This window comes from Cyprinus carpio, chromosome B22 (genome assembly GCF_018340385.1).
Source record: "Cyprinus carpio isolate SPL01 chromosome B22, ASM1834038v1, whole genome shotgun sequence".
In the NCBI taxonomy this organism is placed as follows: Eukaryota; Metazoa; Chordata; class Actinopteri; order Cypriniformes; family Cyprinidae; genus Cyprinus; species Cyprinus carpio.
Window position 1 is genome coordinate 11107418 of NC_056618.1, and position 18690 is coordinate 11126107.

Below are 18690 nucleotides of genomic sequence, written 5' to 3' on the forward strand. Positions count from 1 at the left end.
GAATTTGGGGAGCACTGTCTTTAATTTGCAGTGATTAAAATCACCCGCGACAATAAAAGCAGCTTCCCGCTGAGCAGTCTGTTGTTTATTAATGGCTGCGTGAAGTTTGTTCAAAGCAAGCTTGGCATTAGCATCCGGTGGAATATAGACTGCAGTTATTATGGTGGAAGTGAACTCCCGCGGCAGATAAAAAGGTCTACATTTAACCATGAGAAACTCTAGGTTAGCTGAGCAGTGTCTCCCAACAATGACAGTGTTCGTACACCAAGCTTTGTTAACATAAATGCACAATCCACCACCTCTTGTCTTGCCGGAGTCATCTGCTGTTCTATCTGCCCGGAGCGTGTAGCGTCCGGCTAGCTCAATAACATAAATATAGCACTATCTGTGGGATCCTATAACCATAAAAAGAGTTTCTGAAACCCACGGAGTGCTCGAGTTTGCAGCAGAAGCTTTCAAAAGGTCTATACCCTTCTCTGCAAACTCGATCTGTGCATCCCATGATCTGAGTCTTCGCCGTGCTTCGGTAGCAGTGGGACCCAAACCGCGAGACGCAGATGCTTGTCCCTCATTCCTCGAGATATGGGACAAACATGAATATAGCATTCTCATTGGAAGCTCCTGACCAAGACACATGGCGCATAGAACGTGTGTGTCCTCAAATGTCTGAAACCTCGGGCACGGAGGCACACACTTTCTAAAATGCTCAACTGCCTTGGTCTTAAACACTTGCTGTCAAACAAATGGATCCTGAAGACAACAAAAATTGGTGACGTGTTTACGTCACCCTTTTATAATTCTGGGTGCCCGCTCATGATTTCACAGGCTATGTGCACCAATAGGAATGCCGTTGTTTCACATGTGCTTCAGACAACGATCATGCTAGCAGCATTCTCCAAAGTGTCCACTAGAGGACACAGCAGAATTTCCCTGTAAGGAGAACTCATCCGCTAAAGCAGGAGCTGAAGTTGATTTGAGCTCCAAACAACATCATACACAGGAAACACTTCTGATGAGTCACAACTGAAACTAAATCTTGCTCTTGCTCTTGCTCTTGCTCCTACGCTTATCATCATCTCTTCCTCTACGACGGTTCTTGTAGTCTGGGCTTAAGCTTCGGCTTCTCTTGCTCTTGCTCTTGCTCTTGGGTAATTCAAAGTGCTTTACATAAAAGAAAGTAAAATAATTATGAAGAAAAATAAAAAAATAAAATAAAAAAATAAAAATAAAATAAAACAAGCAATTTTAAAACTTTGAAAATGATTTAAAAATTTACTTATTTAAAATTAATTTAAAACAGTCAAAAATAGAAAATGATTTTACATAAAATACAGTAAATACGTAAAATACAGTGCAATCAGTTCGGACATCGCACAGTGCTCATTCAATAAATGCACAGCTAAACAATTGAGTTCTGAGTCTAGATTTAAATGTGACATGTTTTAGCACATCTGATCTCTTCTGGAAGCTGATTCCAACTTGAGAAAAACAAGCAAACATATTTGAAAAAAAAAAAACACAAAAAAAAACCAATTCAAACTCACCAACAAGATGCCACAAACACAAACAGAACCAAAATCTGTCAAACATCTTTAAGAGATTTAGTCCACAAATATGAAAAGACAAGCTCTTCTAAACTGGTTCAGTAATGAAATGATAGATGCGCTGATGCGAGGCTGATCTGTAGTAAAGTCATGAAAATAATCTACTGTCTAAATAACCGTCTATTTATTATTTAGTGCTGTTGTGTGTGACCACACCTCTCTTATGAGCTAGAGGAAGCCACAGCTTCCTGGAGATCTATGGTGTAATTTTCAATGGAAATAAATTGACCATAACATGTTAGAAGTGTCTTAAAGCAGCACTTGATCATGAGATCCTGAGAGTGTCTTCAGCTCATTTGTTGATCATTTCTCAAATATTTCTCTTTTCAGACCGATTTCAGAGTTTCTCTAATGGCTTTATGAATCATGAACAGATGACCTGTTATGTGTGTGAACTGTGTGTAAGAGTGTTCTATCATATTTTCATATTTTCATATGACGTTTTGTATGGTGAGGAACAGGAAAGAAGATTAAAGCTACAAACTACTGTCAGATACACTGACCGCATTCATCATAATGCTTCATCATAAACATGCTGATGTCAGAGCTGTTTCTCAAGACAACGGATCAAACCACATTAGATATAAATAGCAGAACACAACATGTTCAGCTTTGATCACACTACATTCAGTAAATGATCTGTATTGCATTTATCAGTGTTGCTACCAAGTTAAACAGTGAATGTTAATGAGAAGAGCAGCCTGTTAATCTCATTTATTAATTTGAACCTAAATAAGAATTGAAATTTAGATTTGGCCGCATGTGAGATTTGGTCTTGGAGAGAAATGTTTGAGTTCCTAATAATGAGATCTCTGATTATTGATTGCAGACTTTGGCATTTTGGCAAATCTGAGCAAAATAACACTTTGAAGCACGTGTTAGTTTACCTTGGTCTTTTCTTCTGACTGCCGTAACACTCTCTCAATATATTTTTCCTCGTTTTGAAAGTCGTAGAAACACTGTTTGAGCAAATGGGAACGGAAAAATCATAGCTGCAGTCTCAATCCCATTCACTCAACTGTAACGACTTCCGCTTTATTATATTATTGTAGCCTACATTATCAGATTAATAATAAAAAATACTGTAGCTTGCAGATATAAAATGAGCTAGGCCTATTTAATAATAATTTTATAAAATGAAAAAAAAAAAAAGTTTTTAGTGGTATAAGAATTAGCTTAATAAATTTAAACATTTACAAATAAAATAGGCTAACCTGAGCTTTACAGTATATGTGGCACTCTGCTGAACTCATTATAATATTATTCGTTTGTATTCCTCCAGGAGGCGCTCAACATAATAAATGTAATAAAACACAAGAGACTCTTGAAGCTCAGAGTGAAAAACTTTATTGATAAATGCAATCAAATGTGGCAAATATACAGCCGTCAAGAGAGATCTTATCTGAAGAAAATATAAACAAAGACTTTCCAACTGGATGAAAAAAATAAAATATCATTAGAAAAATGAAAGCATTTTATATTATATAATCTAGCGTGAGCAAAGCAATTCAGTATTTTTCATGACAAATACTCGCATTTTGAGCATTTATGTGAGAATATATTACGGTTTCTCAAATCATCTTCTAGGGTGGAAATGAGCAACCTATAAATGAGCATAAACAGCAGTATATGAATATTTAAAGCCATTGGAAATAAATAAAGATTAATAAATTATATTTTTTAATAAGTTATATGAAAAAAGACCACAATTACATACCTGATGAGTGAATGTGTGCTGGATCCTGTTTAGCTCTTCTGGATCTGATGCTCGCAAACCAGAAGGGCCAGCCAGTAGCCACGCCCACAGAGCAGAGAGGACCAATCGGATTCCACAGCTTCCAGGTAGAACCACAGCAGTGTTCCAGAGTCTGAGGAATAAACACATCAAACTAGAGGATCAAGCTCAGTCAATAAACACGTAATATCAGATCTAATATACAGCACTGCTATGCACACCAGAAACCATGATGTGACAGAGCTTGACTGATGTCCAGATGCTTAGTCTGCTTGGATGCTGGGATTGTTGAGCACCACAGCTGTAGCTGTTTTTTATCCCTGATATTTCCACCTCCAGAGGTAGAGAGGGCCCCATGCGGGAGAATCAGGCCACCTGATTGATGGACAATAAACGTTTCTTTGGTACCAGGAGAGAGTCACGGACCCAAATTCACCACTGAAACCACACCAATGAACAAGATGATGGATGATTGATGAAAGAAACAGTTTGAAGAGTAGTTTTGAAGAGTTAGCTGATGACAGGAAAACGGCCAGACGAGCTGAAAACATGAGAAATATGCACAAATCTCTCTTCAACAGGTCTTATGTCAGTTCATTGTGTAAACAGTAGTAATCTCACAACTATAAACTGAATTATAGTTAAAGCACAGGACAAATAACTATACTACCATAGACAGAGACTCTGGAATGCTTTGATGATGTTTTCTCCGTTATTTATTAGTATATATTCCAGCATGTTGCATTGGAGTTGTGATGGTCAGAGATCCGGTGTGATTGTCCAGCTTCAGTCTGTCTCTGAATCTCCCGTCAGGAACATCAGATGTAGAGAATCTTTCAGCAGTTCTGTTGATGTGAGCTATTGTAGCCATTTCTGTTTCATACTTCCACAGAATGTCATTTTTGCTTATTTCAGGTATAATGTTTAGAGTAACAGAATCTCCCTCCGTCACTGATATTCCTTCTGCATCACAAACACACAGAAGCAGGGTTTGTCACAGATTGAGACTTTTGAATAACTTTATGATGGTTTACTAAAGTAATTAGCTTCATGTTTAAATTTCACTTTAAAATACAAGCCAGTGAAACAAAATATTTACACTCACTATAGACAGGGAAAGTAATCAATAGGTCTGTGCGTCGTAGTGCATGGTCCGTACTTCGTAATCTCCAGCCAATGTTCAGTTGTGCTGTTTGTGATGGTCAGAGATACGGTTTGAGTGTCCAGCTTCAGGTCTGTTCTGAATTCTCCCGTCAAGAACATCCTCAGATCAGTTCATGCTGCGGGTTGTTACATTGGGTATCAAACATATACTATTCCCAAACGCCCACGAATAACTCATCTTGCGCAATTCGACCAAGACTACTGTTAAGACCAGAGTGACAGATTCTTCCTCCCTGATTTTTCCCCCATCTTGTACGCACCAAACATCCTGAAGAAACAGAGTTTGTCACAGATCAAAATCACTTGATTGTTTGATGAAGCTTACTAAAATACTTTTAATCATTTAAATGTAAAGAGAAAAACTCACCAACCAGACGCCACAAACAGAACAAAACTAATTGATGAAGGATTTTCTCCATTTGGTTCCACGATTAGTGAGGCCTTAAAATGTCTAGAAAACACTCTGCAACACGACTGAATAACTTGATATTTATCTGGTTAGATCACTCCCCTCAACAGGATTCGACAAGCATCACAGATGTGATTTAATCAGAGGGAAGTCATGAAGACACATTAACAAGTTTGTACTGATCTCACATTTGATTAATGTTTTGGTTCTGTACAAAAAACTAAGAATAAAACATTGAAATGGTGCATGTGGCATTGAATTGGATACCCACATGATGTGATGCATCATCTCTTTAATGTCATAACAAGACACAACAGTAAATTGTTAATACTGATTCAAATATCAAGTATTCAACAAAATCCATCTTTGCACTTAAGATGGAGCCCACAGAAGCTGCATTCTTAAAGGAACAGATCACTTAAAAATGACATTTAGCTTAAGAGCTGAGGCATTTCATCACTTGCCTCCATCACTGGATCCTCTGCAGTGAATGAGAGTCCAAAAAGCTGATAAAAAACATCAAAATAATCTACAAGTAATCCATACCCACTCCAGTTCATCAAATTAACATCTTGAGAAGACAAACAAAATAAACACAAAAAACAAACAACCCCATTAAGGTGTTTTTAACCAAAATATGAGGTCATAATCCATAATAATGCTTCTTCCAGTTGAAAAAAAGAGTGCCCGGTCTTGTGGTATCACTTACTGCAACGAACTTATGTTGACCGGGATCGCCAGTTCATATTAAAGTGTCCCACAAGAGTAATTTATTATATATAGGCTGTTTTCTGATCATGCTACTCTCTTGATATGAGTGAAGAGACTATCGTGAAAAAAGTATTGTTTTCCGAGATTCTCAAGCAGTTTTTTTGAGACCAAATGGGCAAACAGAGAGTTATTCTGTTTGATAGCGAAGTTGTGAAAGCGCAAACGCATAGCTTGCTGCATACCTCCCTCATAAATCCCCAAAAAATCCGAAAGACTAAACTCATCAGCAAGTTTGTTTTAACACTGAAAGAATCTCTTTAACCTACAAACATAGTGACATTGTGTAATGGTGTACAAATTTGATTTGCGCGACTTGTAGGTCGGAAGAGTCGGTATTGCGTGCGGCATTATGATGACAGAATCAAAGGATGTCTGCTTGAAGCAGCTAAATTTAACATTTGACCCTGCCTTGAAAATCGCTAGGTTTGTTGAAGAGTTGGAAAAGCCCTCCTCTGTGGAATGTCACAAAGTAAAAAACTCCTCCATGCCAACAGACAGTAAAAAAAATAAATAAATACAATTCTAATAGTGGGCGGTGTTATACAGTAGGTGGACAACCAGAACGTGCTTTTTACTTTTACATTGTGACAGCTGCCAAGTGGGTGAAAAATGAAAGAACACCACTGTAGTGGTTAAATATATTTCCTATTCACCAATGCAAATTTAGTACTTATGAAGTTATGTGCGTTTCTCATTAGAACAAATTCAAGTAGGATAAATGTCAACCAATGAGCTTGTGCTTATATTTACGTATTACACCATATTTTAGAATTGAAACATTTAACAGGTGTGCAGCATTATTTATCTAATATGAATCATGTGTTATATTATCTTAAAGAAATGGTGGTTTACTTTGCATTGGAGCATTAAAAGTGGTAGCCTATTTCAGTAAGCTTACATACATGGATTAATATGCTAAATGTCAGTATTCTTACATTACTTAATATTGCACCTCAGTATTGCTGTACATTAACAGGATGCAGTAATAACATAGAGTAAATTATGTAAATTATTTTATTTATTAAAATTATGAAATAGCTGGGATGCTGCCTTATTGGGACAAGCTCTCCCTATAGCCTGCCTACCCCCTAATTCAACCACAGATTCCATGGTGATTTAAACTAGTTTAAAGTGCTGCCATTCTCAACAACACTGACGCGGAAAACAGGGAGAAACACTGTGCGACAACAATCAGTTAGAACAGTACTGAAATGTATCTAAACATTTTAAACAATCGTAATGATGAAAATGTTGGGATCGTGCCTAACTAACTGTATTTTAACTATAAAAACTTTTTTAATTTAGATTTTTTACCCAAAGCATGCTTACTTGTCTGGCGGTTAGAAGTGTAAGTCGAGCCCAGAGTGTCAATGTGCGGGGCTCAAACCTGAGACATGTTAAACACTGGTAGAATACTTTTAATCCCACAAATTAATACATTAGTTAACCACTCATTAGGCAGTGTATTTCCACTTTTCCAAGGTGATATGTGATGAGGAAAGGAAGACAAAAAAGATAGGTATCAAGCCATAGCGATCGCCTTCATATGCTTTATCCAAGTGCAGTACTCTCTGAACTCCACCACTGCAGACGCTGGTTAACAGAGTCCAACAAGAATGAAATAAAATTGACGACGAGTGTATTGATTTTCGTCTATTCAGTTCCTCTTTTTTTCTTCGAAATATAACAAGTTTTTGTCTCAAAATTTAACAACTTTTTTTTTCCCTTATCATATTTTAATGCATTTATTCCCTCAACTTTATTTTGACTTTTTTTTCTTGAAATTGAAACAGTATTTTTTTTCCCTCGTAATTTAAAAAGTTTTATGCTCAACATTTTTTATTGTGACTTTTTTTCTTGAAATGTTAAACTTAAATCTCAAGATGTTTTTAATTTTTTTTATGTATTGCTTGTGGCCCTAATCCTTCTTCCGTAACTTCTTTGAGTCAAATGACGTGTATTGGCATTTACATCAGTGATCTGCTACTTCTAACCCTAATACTTTGGTATTAATTGCTGGTGGTGATCTGAGCAAAAAATCTTTTTGAACGCACATGTGCAGTTACCTTGGTCTTTTCTTCTGATGAGTGTAAAAGGTAGTGTACTTATTTCTGTCTCTTATTTATTAATCTCAAAAAACAAGGTTGTTTGCCTCCTGTCCACCATATGACATATATTACGGCTATCCTCCAAAAGCTCTCAGTGTGGTCTGGCGGGTGTTCATGATCCGTCACATTTTCTAGGCCGCTAAGGCTGGTGAAAAAACAACAAGTATAACCACAGTAAACAAAATAAATTCCCAAAACATAACCAACATATCCGGATCCATTCGGGTTCACTCACATGCTTTATTTCTTCGCTTGTTTTGAGGGTCATCAGTCACGGTTTATGTACTGTAACGGGCTGAATGGCCGAGATCCTCGTCACAATCCTCGTGCACTCACTAAGTTGCTGTACTCTCTGGTTTATTTCCATATGCAAAAGCCAGAAGAACATCTAGGCTCCCCAACCCACCTCTGCATGGAATCCTAATTTTCAGGTAGGGGAACACACCACCTGAAACACGACTTTATTAGACCTGCCACCCAACACTGACAAACTTTCCACAGCATTATCAATAAAAGAATCTGTATGGTATTTGGAGCTACGAAAATTCACAGGGCACCTTCAGGAGAGCACATAGGATTAATATTACAATCTTGGTAAAAAAGGGGAATAATAGGTGCCAACCTTAAGTCTACGTGATAAATGAGCGTACAATATTACACTAAAACCTTTCTCAGTTTTGGGGTAACTACATGTAGATAACGGTGGAGCAGGCCCTCGGATGGAAGGAAACCCGGAACAACATACATCAAATACGATACTCTCACCTTTCAAGCATGAATGGCACCGTTCTCAGATGTGTTAAGCATTACCAATGGAAGCACAGCAGCACACCAAAATTATGGCAACCCCATACCATCAGGAGATGCAGGGCTCTGAACGGGACTGCGCTGATAACAACTTCTGGGTTGTCCTTGTCCTCTTTAGAGTCCGGCATGGCATGGCATCCCAGAATTTTCCAAAAAGAACCTTCAAATTTTGAAGTCATCTGACCACAGAACAGTTATTCCACTTTGCCCCACCAATCCATTTTAAATGAGCCATGATCCCACGATGAAACACACCTCGCTTCTGCGCAGCGGATATGTTTAGATTATGCTTCATTTTTTGACCTATCAGAGTTATAGCTGCCCACGGCGGATAGGCAACGGTGGCATGTGTTCCACCGACAATGTTCAAAAAAAAACTTCTGGAAGTATATCCTGCGCCCACTGTTGTGATTTACCATTAACAGTCGCAGATCTGTACATGGTGATACAGGGCCGGCTATCGGGCCCGAAGAAACAACGGGTATCCCGTATGGTTTTCCGTCCTTGACCCTTACGCACCATAGATTGTTCCCAGATTCTCATGAATCAGTTAGTTCCTCTGAGCACCTTAACTTTTCCGCCTCTTAGTGCGGAACCATTCCACAAACTTTTTTGGAATGTGTAGCTCTCCTGAAAATCCAAAATGAGCCAATATGTGGAATGACATTTCAAAAATACATATATACACTTTCAACACTTTGATATGTTTATCATATAGTCGATTGTGAATAAAAAATAAGTTTATTGAGATTATGTAAAATATTCTCATCCTTTTTGACTCACGATTTGTAACAGTGTCCCAACTATTTTGGAATCGGTGTGTATATATATATATATATGTATTTTTACTTTTATTTCATATATATATATAGAATATATATATACACAACAGTATTACTTTATACTATATAATAAGCTGCCTCAATACACACAACTACGGCTCTTAAGCAGCACATGCTGATCACGACAATGTAAGACACTGGTCTCGGCCGACGCAAAAAACAAAAACCCTGAACTAACCCCTTTCTCTCATATTTTCCCTCCAGAAATCCAAGCGAGTGACCAGACAGCCACGACCCCCATTTGGAGGCACGTTTGGACAACCCACTTTCCCACTTATGATTGAAGCACCTGAAGAACACACGTGAACACCAGCCCTCCACCGCAACGCGTCATTGGCCATCCCTAGACACCTGTTATTATTTTAAATTACAAATCCACCCTCCGGGGCCTTGTTGTTGTTCATCGAAGCCAAAACTTTTGTCGAGTGATTCTTCACACCACGTCACAATATCATAGATATATATATATAACAACAAAAAAAAACCACACAAACACCAAAAAAACCACAAACACACACACACACACACAAAAGATATACATATAATAAAAAGAAATGTGTTTTGAACGATCAGAGAAAAGTAAAGAGAAGAAGCTATGTCTTAAAGGCCTTTGTTTGCTAAGAGAACTAGAGCATAAGTGCTAGAGGTTGAGATAGAAAGAGCTGCATGTATTCTTGAACTTACCAATTCAAACTAACAAACACAGTTCAGGTTTAAGTATATTGAGGAAAAAAAAACTCAAGACAAGCAAACACCCTGTTCAAGCCTCTCCTGGATCGTCAAAAGTCTCAACCAGAACCAGGGTCCACAAACAACTGCATATTTTGCTGTCGAGGGGTATGCAAGAATCAGGTGCTGGCAGACGCCCCTTATTCTATAATTTCTACAATGTAACATACTTTATATTAAAATGAGAAAACTGTCACATCTAAAAATTCGCTTTTAAAGACATTTGCCGTTTTTTATATTTTACTATAATGAGACATTTCTTATGGAAAATACTCTGCTTACTGCTTAAGTGGAAAAAATTCTGCCAACCATGATAGAAAAAAAATACACATATTACAAATCCAAGGGTCATGATATTCTACACTATGACATACTAGATCATCATTCATTTGTCTCATTTACCCTTTCCACTCCACTTTTTCACGTGTTTGCTATATTAGATTTAATATGTAGCCCACCAGTTAATAATTGATACTGTCTTATTGTGCTTATTTTATTGAAATATAAGTATCTGTACTATTTAATTTACCTATAAATCATAAAGCTTTATTCTTTAATATCTAGATATATATATATAGATATATATCTATTATATATATATATATAATATATCTATATATAATATTATTCATTTTATTTACAGTTATTTATTTGGTTTATTTGAGTTTGTACTCCCTCTAAATGGTAAATGGTAACTGATTCACAGGTGCCGATACAGGATTAAAATGAAGGAGTGCAGACCAATCAGACTGTGGGGTGCTCGCACACTCAAAGGAGAAAGTGAACTGCTATGGACTTCATTTTTCAAGTTTAATTTGCATGTATTTTAAGACATTTAAAAAAAATCCTAATATAACATATTAAAAATAAATTTTGTTAAAATTTAGCATTAGGGGAAGTCGTGGCCTAGTGGTTAGAGAGTTTGACTCCTACCAAACCTAAGGTTGTGGGTATTGAGTCTTGGGCTGGCAATACCTACGAATGAGGTGCCCTTGAGACAAGGCACCGAACACCCAACTGCTGCCCCGGGCGCTGCAGGCATAAATGAAACCACTGCTCAGGGGTGTGTGTTCACAGTGTGTGTGTGTGCACTTGGATGGGTTAAATGCAAAGCATGAAATTATGAGTACGGGTCATCATACTGGCTGTATGACCTGAGGTGAAAATTAATGACAGATTTTTAATTTTTGTGTGAAACTATCCTTTTTTAATATTGAAATTCAAACTAAGATTCAAATTCGGATTCAAACTAACTAAAGGTTCAGATTTCAGTATTTTTAAGGGAAGATGAATACAGAAATATTTAACAACCAGTAATCAAAACATCCCAGTTCTGCTCTTCTGGATCTGATGTCATAAACCAGAACCACCACAGCAGCGGAAGGCAGCCTACGCCCACCAGAGACATGGACGACCATAATCGGAAATCACAGCTTCAGCAGAATCACAAACAGCTAACCAGAGTCTGAGAAACAAAACCATCAAACATGAGAGCAGCTAAGTTAATAACGTAATAGCTGTTTTATTTGTAATAGGTTAAAGTTAGATCAAAATAGTTAAAAAGGCGCGAGAAAAAAGTGCATCAAATAATGTGTATGTAGATCTTAAATGACTAAGTGGTTTGTTTTATGCATTTAATTATTTGTGTTAAAATTGATATGAATAGTCAGTGCCGTTAGCTTTGTGGGCCCGAGTTTGAATCCCAGCTTGAGGACCTTCTTGATCGCAAACCCCCATAACAGTTCCTGTCAGCTATTACACTCTACTATCATAATAAAGGCACAACACATCAAAAATAAATTATTGCTTTCAAACGCTTAATCGCGATTAATCACATCCAAAATAAATGTTTTTGTTTACATAAGCATGATGTGTGTGTACTGTGGATATCTATTATATTATGTGTGTGTGTGTTGTGTGGATGTGTGTCGTGGTAGGGTGTGTGTGGTGTGTGTGTATATATATAACACACCACACACACACACAACAAATACATGTATATATAAGAAAAAAAATTCATGTATATATTAGTGCTGTCAAACAACAGTAATCACGATTAATCACATCCAAAAATAAATGTTTTTTGTTTAGATAATATATGTGTGTGTACTGTAATATCTATTATGTACATTTTAAATCATTATAATGCATTTAAATATTTTCTAAATATACACTGTATGGGTATGTATTTATATATACATAATAGATTATAAACCAGTACAAACACATAATTATTATCTTTATTGTAAAAACTCTTATTTTGGATGCAATAATCGTTTGACAAGCACGCAAATAAAATCTTTGAATTATGAAGACCAGCAGCACTTATCACAAATGAAACTGTTCAACTGTGACTCACCAGAGACAATAAGATTGATCTGTATGTGATATATGTCCTGATCCTGAGGGTACTCCATTAAAGGTCCAGAGTGTGTGGTTCTGGTTGATTGTGATGGTCAGAGATCCAGTCTGAGTGTGCCGCTTCAGGTCTGTCTCTGAATCTCCATACAAGAAACATCATATGTGGAGAAAAAATTATATGCTTTGTATCGATGTCAGCTATAAGAGTCTCTGGATGCTTAAATGTCCACATTATCACAATCATACTGTCTATAGTTTTAGTGTTAGTTTCTAGAGAGGACTTGTAATCTCCCTCCTTCACTGACACTGACGTTCACTTGCATCTGAATCAGCAATCACATGAGAAGAAACAAACACAAACGTTTTAAGTAAATAGTTATAATGTTCAAATATCTTTCACAAAAGGATCAAATTAAAATTCTGATGGTTTTTCTAACTGAACTGAAGTCATTGCACAGAAAAAAACTTTTACTTCGACGAGAATCACATCACAAACTGTGTTTTGTATAAAGACTGGGGGAAAAAAAAATGTTAAATTTCTGTGCATTCAAAATGTGTTGTCTTAACGAGTTTTAATTAGTGAAGCTACATCTGTAACATTTGGGCTTCTATCAGTTATAAAGTACAAACATACACACATCTTGCAGAAAAAAACATTGGAAATCTCATGTATTAAGCATATGAATGCACACAAATCTGTGCATGCAATCTGTGTACAAATGTTTACAAAAATTGATTTGTTCATAAAGCATCTTATATGGAGATGGTTGGGGGGTGTGTGTATGCCTTGAGCACACAGACACATAGTATTAGAATATCCTGAATTCACTAACATTAGAACGAGGTCAGGGTCTGTCCCACATAAAGAAGAGATCATGAGCACACGACCAGGAAGCAAGTGCACAAGACTGTCCCAGATCTTAAAAAACACCAAAGTGCAATGCCCTTAATGCACACTAAATCCACACTATCTAGAATACTGCTCCAGAGATGCTATTCAAGGCTGTAGTGTATCCCATACCAGCATCATGTTTTGTAATAAATGGTGAGACTTTTTGCCGAGATTTTTGCCACCTGTTCCAGTGTAAGTTACAATATTATATAATAGGCTAATTAGATATTTATATAATTTGGTAGAAAAAAAGTGTTGCACATTTTATTGGTTGCAAAGAGGAGTAGTGGTGATATTTATTTTATACAAAAATTTGCAAACTGCTTTTCAAACTGCTCCAAAAATTAAATTGTGTCATGTTGATAGGGAATAACTGAACAGACATTTAGAAGTTTGATTGTAAAATGCAAAGTATTTAAAAAATACAAATAAAATACACTGTAAATGTGTCAAATCAGTAATATGAAAAATTTGACGCACTTGTGGTATCGCATCATGCATCATGTTCCAGGAACTCAATGTGCAAGAAAAACGCATGGCGATTGTGTAAGTACTTTAATTATATCACATATGAATTTGTGTGGGCACATTTTAATGGTACAGAGATGAGCAATGCACATTTTTAAAACATTTGCATCTGCTTTTTATCACTTAATTAGAAACACCACAATAAAACGGTCACATAGATAGCAGACTGTATAGCTCATTTTAAAGTGAAAAGTATTACATGCACCTAAAACCTGAACACAATTGCTCGGTAAAAAAAAAACTGACTTGCATTTTACCAACACTATGGTGTAAGTGTGTCCCCATTGATTAAAAAAAAAGTTCTTCATATCTTATAGCACCTCACTTTTCCCCCTGCTCTTTTTTAACACTTGGGCCAAATACTAGAAATACGTCATATAAGTTGTTATTTTCTGTATCTAAGTGTCGGTAGGTACAATGAGAAAAAAAGGAAGTCCCAATAAAAGAAAAACAAGGACAACATGAAAGGCGAGAAGACACTTCAATCCTCCTGTGCCAAGAGTGAAGATGACACAAGTTTATCGCTCAGCAGTCTCACACCTGGAAAAAACATATCCATTACGCAGTGTCCTGCGAAAAGTCAGTTAGCCACTGCTAATACACAGCTATTGTCTCTACATGAGAAACAAGCACAAAGTTCAGTCTGGAGCAGAGGAGAAGTGTCTCCTAGCAAACTCTGAACTGCCACAATATCCTCTTGGTCCGAGGCACACTTACAAATGAGCTACATATTTGCCCTGAGAAGGAGCAGAGAGAGAGAATGAGAGAGAGAGCAAAAACAAAAACGTGGCATTCAATCACAGCCACACTTTTGTAAATAACAGTAAAGCATAACAAATTGAGTGTTCCTGTGGCTCAGTGGTAGAGCATTGTGTTAGCCTTAGCAGTGTAAAAGGTTGTGGGTTCGATTCCCAGGGAACACATGTTAGGTAAAAAAATAAATAAATAAATAAATAAAATGCTAGGTCTGAATGCATTGTAAGTTGCTTTGGATAAAAATAAATGTAATGTAAATGTAAATTAGACAAGAGGGCCACATGCATATGGTGTATTGGGACAGGCACTAAAAACTAACAATTAACCCAGCATCTTTTGTTTTTACATCTAGTGTCAATACTCACACTATTTGCACACCGCTCAAAAATACTGACTCTGTACGAGCACAAGGGATGCTCAAGGGTTTTGGTTAGGTACTAGGTATAAATGGTGGTGGGAGTTTCAGGTTAAAGAAACAGGAGCAAGGAGAGCAGGTCCCAGTTGAAAGATTGTATTTGAATTATGCTTGTGTGTTTGAAGTGTTACAGGCCCTTTCCCATAGGGGGTGCATGTGTGGTCTACAATGAACAGAGAAAACAGAATACAATATAAAATTAGTAATATAAACAATAATATGGCTAGCATAAGGAAATGATCATTATACACAGCAGCAGTGACAGTAAATGTTTGGCAAATTGTTTTTCATTTAAATATGTACCATAAACAGGTGTAACATTTTAGCTTATGTATCTAAATTATGCAGTTGAACATGCACAGTTAAACAGTATTAAACGAGTGTCAACATTTGACTTAGCATAGACTTAGTCAGCATGCAACTCATGCGATTTATACACTCTATTCAAGTCATTATTTGAACTAGTAAATTTTACAGGTGACTATGGGCCTCATTTACGAAATGAACGTATGACAGAAAACTGGGCGTACTGTCGTTTCAATGCAAAACTTGGAATTGATCAATATGGACGTGAGCGGTGGCTACGCTCAAATCTCACGTCTGGTCTCAGCTGGTGTATGCAAGTTTTTGAGTTACCTGAACTTGCGCGCAGAATAGTAAATATGGTGGAGAATTGTAGAATGACAGCATTTTGTTATTTTTATTTTCCATTTTATTTTAATTTTATTTTTATTAAGCTCATTAATCGATCGTTAAAGAATAGAAAGGTTTTTGTATTTATATATATACAGGCCTTTAGCTTTATGTGCATGAATAGCAGTGTAAACAAGAACATGAGGATTTAGTAATTACATCATGCACATGCAGCAGTTCTGTGAAAGAAGAAAAACGGAAATTAAGTCTAGGAATAAAATAAATAGGATTGCACAAAATACAGGTCCTTCTCAAAAAATTAGCATATTGTGAAAAAGTTCATTATTTTCCATAATGTAATGATAAAATTAAACTTTTCATATATTTTAGATTCATTGCAACACCAACTGAAATATTTCAGGTCTTTTCTTGTTTTAATACTGATGATTTGGCATACAGCTCATGAAAACCCAAAATTCCTATCTCAAAAAATTAGCATATCATGAAAAGGTTCTCTAAACGAGCTATTAAACCTAATCATCTGAATCAACTAATTAACTCTAAAACACCTGCAAAAGATTCCTGAGGCTTTTAAAAACTCCCAGCCCTGGTTCATTACTCAAAAACCGCAATCATGGGTAAGACTGCCGACCTGACTGCTGTCCAGAAGGCCATCATTGACACCCTCAAGTGAGAGGGTAAGACACAGAAAGAAATTTCTGAATGAATAGGCTGTTCCCAGAGTGCTGTATCAAGGCACCTCAGTGGGAAGTCTGTGGGAAGGAAAAAGTGTGGCAAAAAAACGCTGCACAACGAGAAGAGGTGACCGGACCCTGAGGAAGATTGTGGAGAAGGGACCGATTCCAGACCTTGGGGGGACCTGCGGAAAGCAGTGGACTGAGTCTGGAGTAGAAACATCCAGAGCCACCGTGCACAGGCGTGTGCTTTTGAACCAGAAACAGCGGCAGAACAGAAGCGCCTGACCTGGGCTACAGAGAAGCAGCACTGGACTGTTGCTCAGTGGTCCAAAGTACTTTTTTCGGATGTTTTCGGATGAAAGCAAATTTTGCATGTCATTCGGAAAATCAAGGTACCAGAGTCTGGAGGAAGACTGGGGAGAAGGAAAAATGCCAAAATGCCTGAAGTCCAGTGTCAAGTACCTACAGTCAGTGATGGTCTGGGGTGCCATGTCAGCTGCTGGTGTTGGTCCACTGTGTTTTTATCAAGGGCAGGGTCAATGCAGCTAGCCATCAGGCGATTTGGAGCACTTCATGCGTCCATCTGCTGAAAAGCTTTTATGGAGATGAAGATTTCGTTTTTTTCAGCACGACCTGGCACCTGCTCACAGTGCCAAAAACCACTGGTAAATGGTTTACTGACCATGGTATTACTGTGCTCAATTGGCCTGCCAACTCTCCTGACCTGAACCCCATAGAGAATCTGTGGGATATTGTGAAGGGAAAGTTGAGAGACGCAAGACCCAACACTCTGGATGAGCTTAAGGCTGCTATCGAAGAATCCTGGGCCTCCATAACACCTCAGCAGTGCCACAGGCTGATTGCCTCCATGCCACGCCGCATTGAAGCAGTCATTTCTGCAAAAGGATTCCCGACCAAGTATTGAGTGCATAACTGAACATAATTATTTAAAGGTTGACTTTTTGTATTAAAAACACTTTTCTTTATTTGGTCGGATGAAATATGCTAATTTTTTGAGATAGGAATTTTGGGTTTCATGAGCTGTATGCCAAAATCATCAGTATTAAAACAATAAAAAGACCCTGAAATATTTCAGTTGGTGTGCAATGAATCTAAAATATATGAAAGTTTAATTTTTATCATTACATTATGGAAAATAATGAACTTTTTCACAATATGCTAATTTTTTGAGAAGGACCTGTATATAATAGGCTATAATAGAATTAACACACTAACAAAAGGCAAAATATCTTTAGACTATTTGATTTAATCCACAGGCACCTCACGCACACAAATCACATTAGTTCTACCACTGCCTGACATTTCAGGCATTTTTGAGAATGTGATGAATTTAACACAGATATTAGAACATGAGTGAAGTATAAAACCATGTTTAGGCTACATAATGAATAATAGTTATGCAAACAAATGTTACAAATATGGCAAAAATGGAAACATTTGGATTCTTGCAGGCCTATGAGACAGGCTTGTTAGCCCAATGCCGTTTCAGTTTTACTTGACATTTGTATGCTGTTATAATGAATATCAATATAGCCCTAATTTGTATTTTTATCTTATAGTGTAATATATAAATTTTATAACTAACTTATTCTTCATTCTTGTTCTGTTCTGAATACTGTTAAATTAAAAATATTTGTTGTAAGAGTGAGGGGAACTACATAGGCTGTTTTTATATTAACCATTATTTTAATATACAGTACATGTAAATTACATAAATTAATGTAGCAAGCCTGGTTTTGTTTAATTGTTTGCAATATCAAGGTTAACGGGTGTTTTTGGAGTAAGATAAATTTCTCTTTCATAAGATTACTTTCTCTTTTTGGCCGGGTTTTGTTTCTCTGTGTCGTATACTTTAGGGCAGGGGTGCCCAACCCTGCTCCTGGCGATCGACTGTCCTGCAAAGTTCAGCTCCAACCCTAATCAAAAAACACACCTGAAGCAACACTAATTAAGGTCTTCAGGCTCAACTTAAAAATAAAGGCAGGTGTGTTTGATTAGGGTTGAAGCTAAACAATGCAGGACAGTCGATCGCCAGGAGCAGGGTTGGGCACCCCTGCTTTAGGGGCAAGGCTTCTAAACCAGGGTGTTTTTAGGGGCGTGATATTCAACTGACTATTGTTTTCTGCCGCCACATTTATCACCATGCGGTCATTCATACGATGAGATTGGGGGCATACAAATGTTTCATGAATCACATGCAAACTCTGTGGTAAATCG

At 37.1% G+C, this 18690-nt stretch overlaps 1 protein-coding gene across 1 annotated transcript in view; it reads right to left on the reverse strand.

Annotated features, from left to right (window-relative positions):
* Nucleotides 1–1747, reverse strand: part of LOC109102199 — an 18085-nt gene extending 16338 nt beyond the window's left edge. The window contains exon 1 of the mRNA XM_019115531.2: nucleotides 1545–1747. Within this exon, the coding sequence (XP_018971076.2) occupies nucleotides 1545–1590 (46 nt within the window). The 5' untranslated portion in view covers nucleotides 1591–1747. The remainder of the gene's footprint in view (nucleotides 1–1544) is intronic.
* Nucleotides 1748–18690: the final 16943 nt, after the last annotated feature.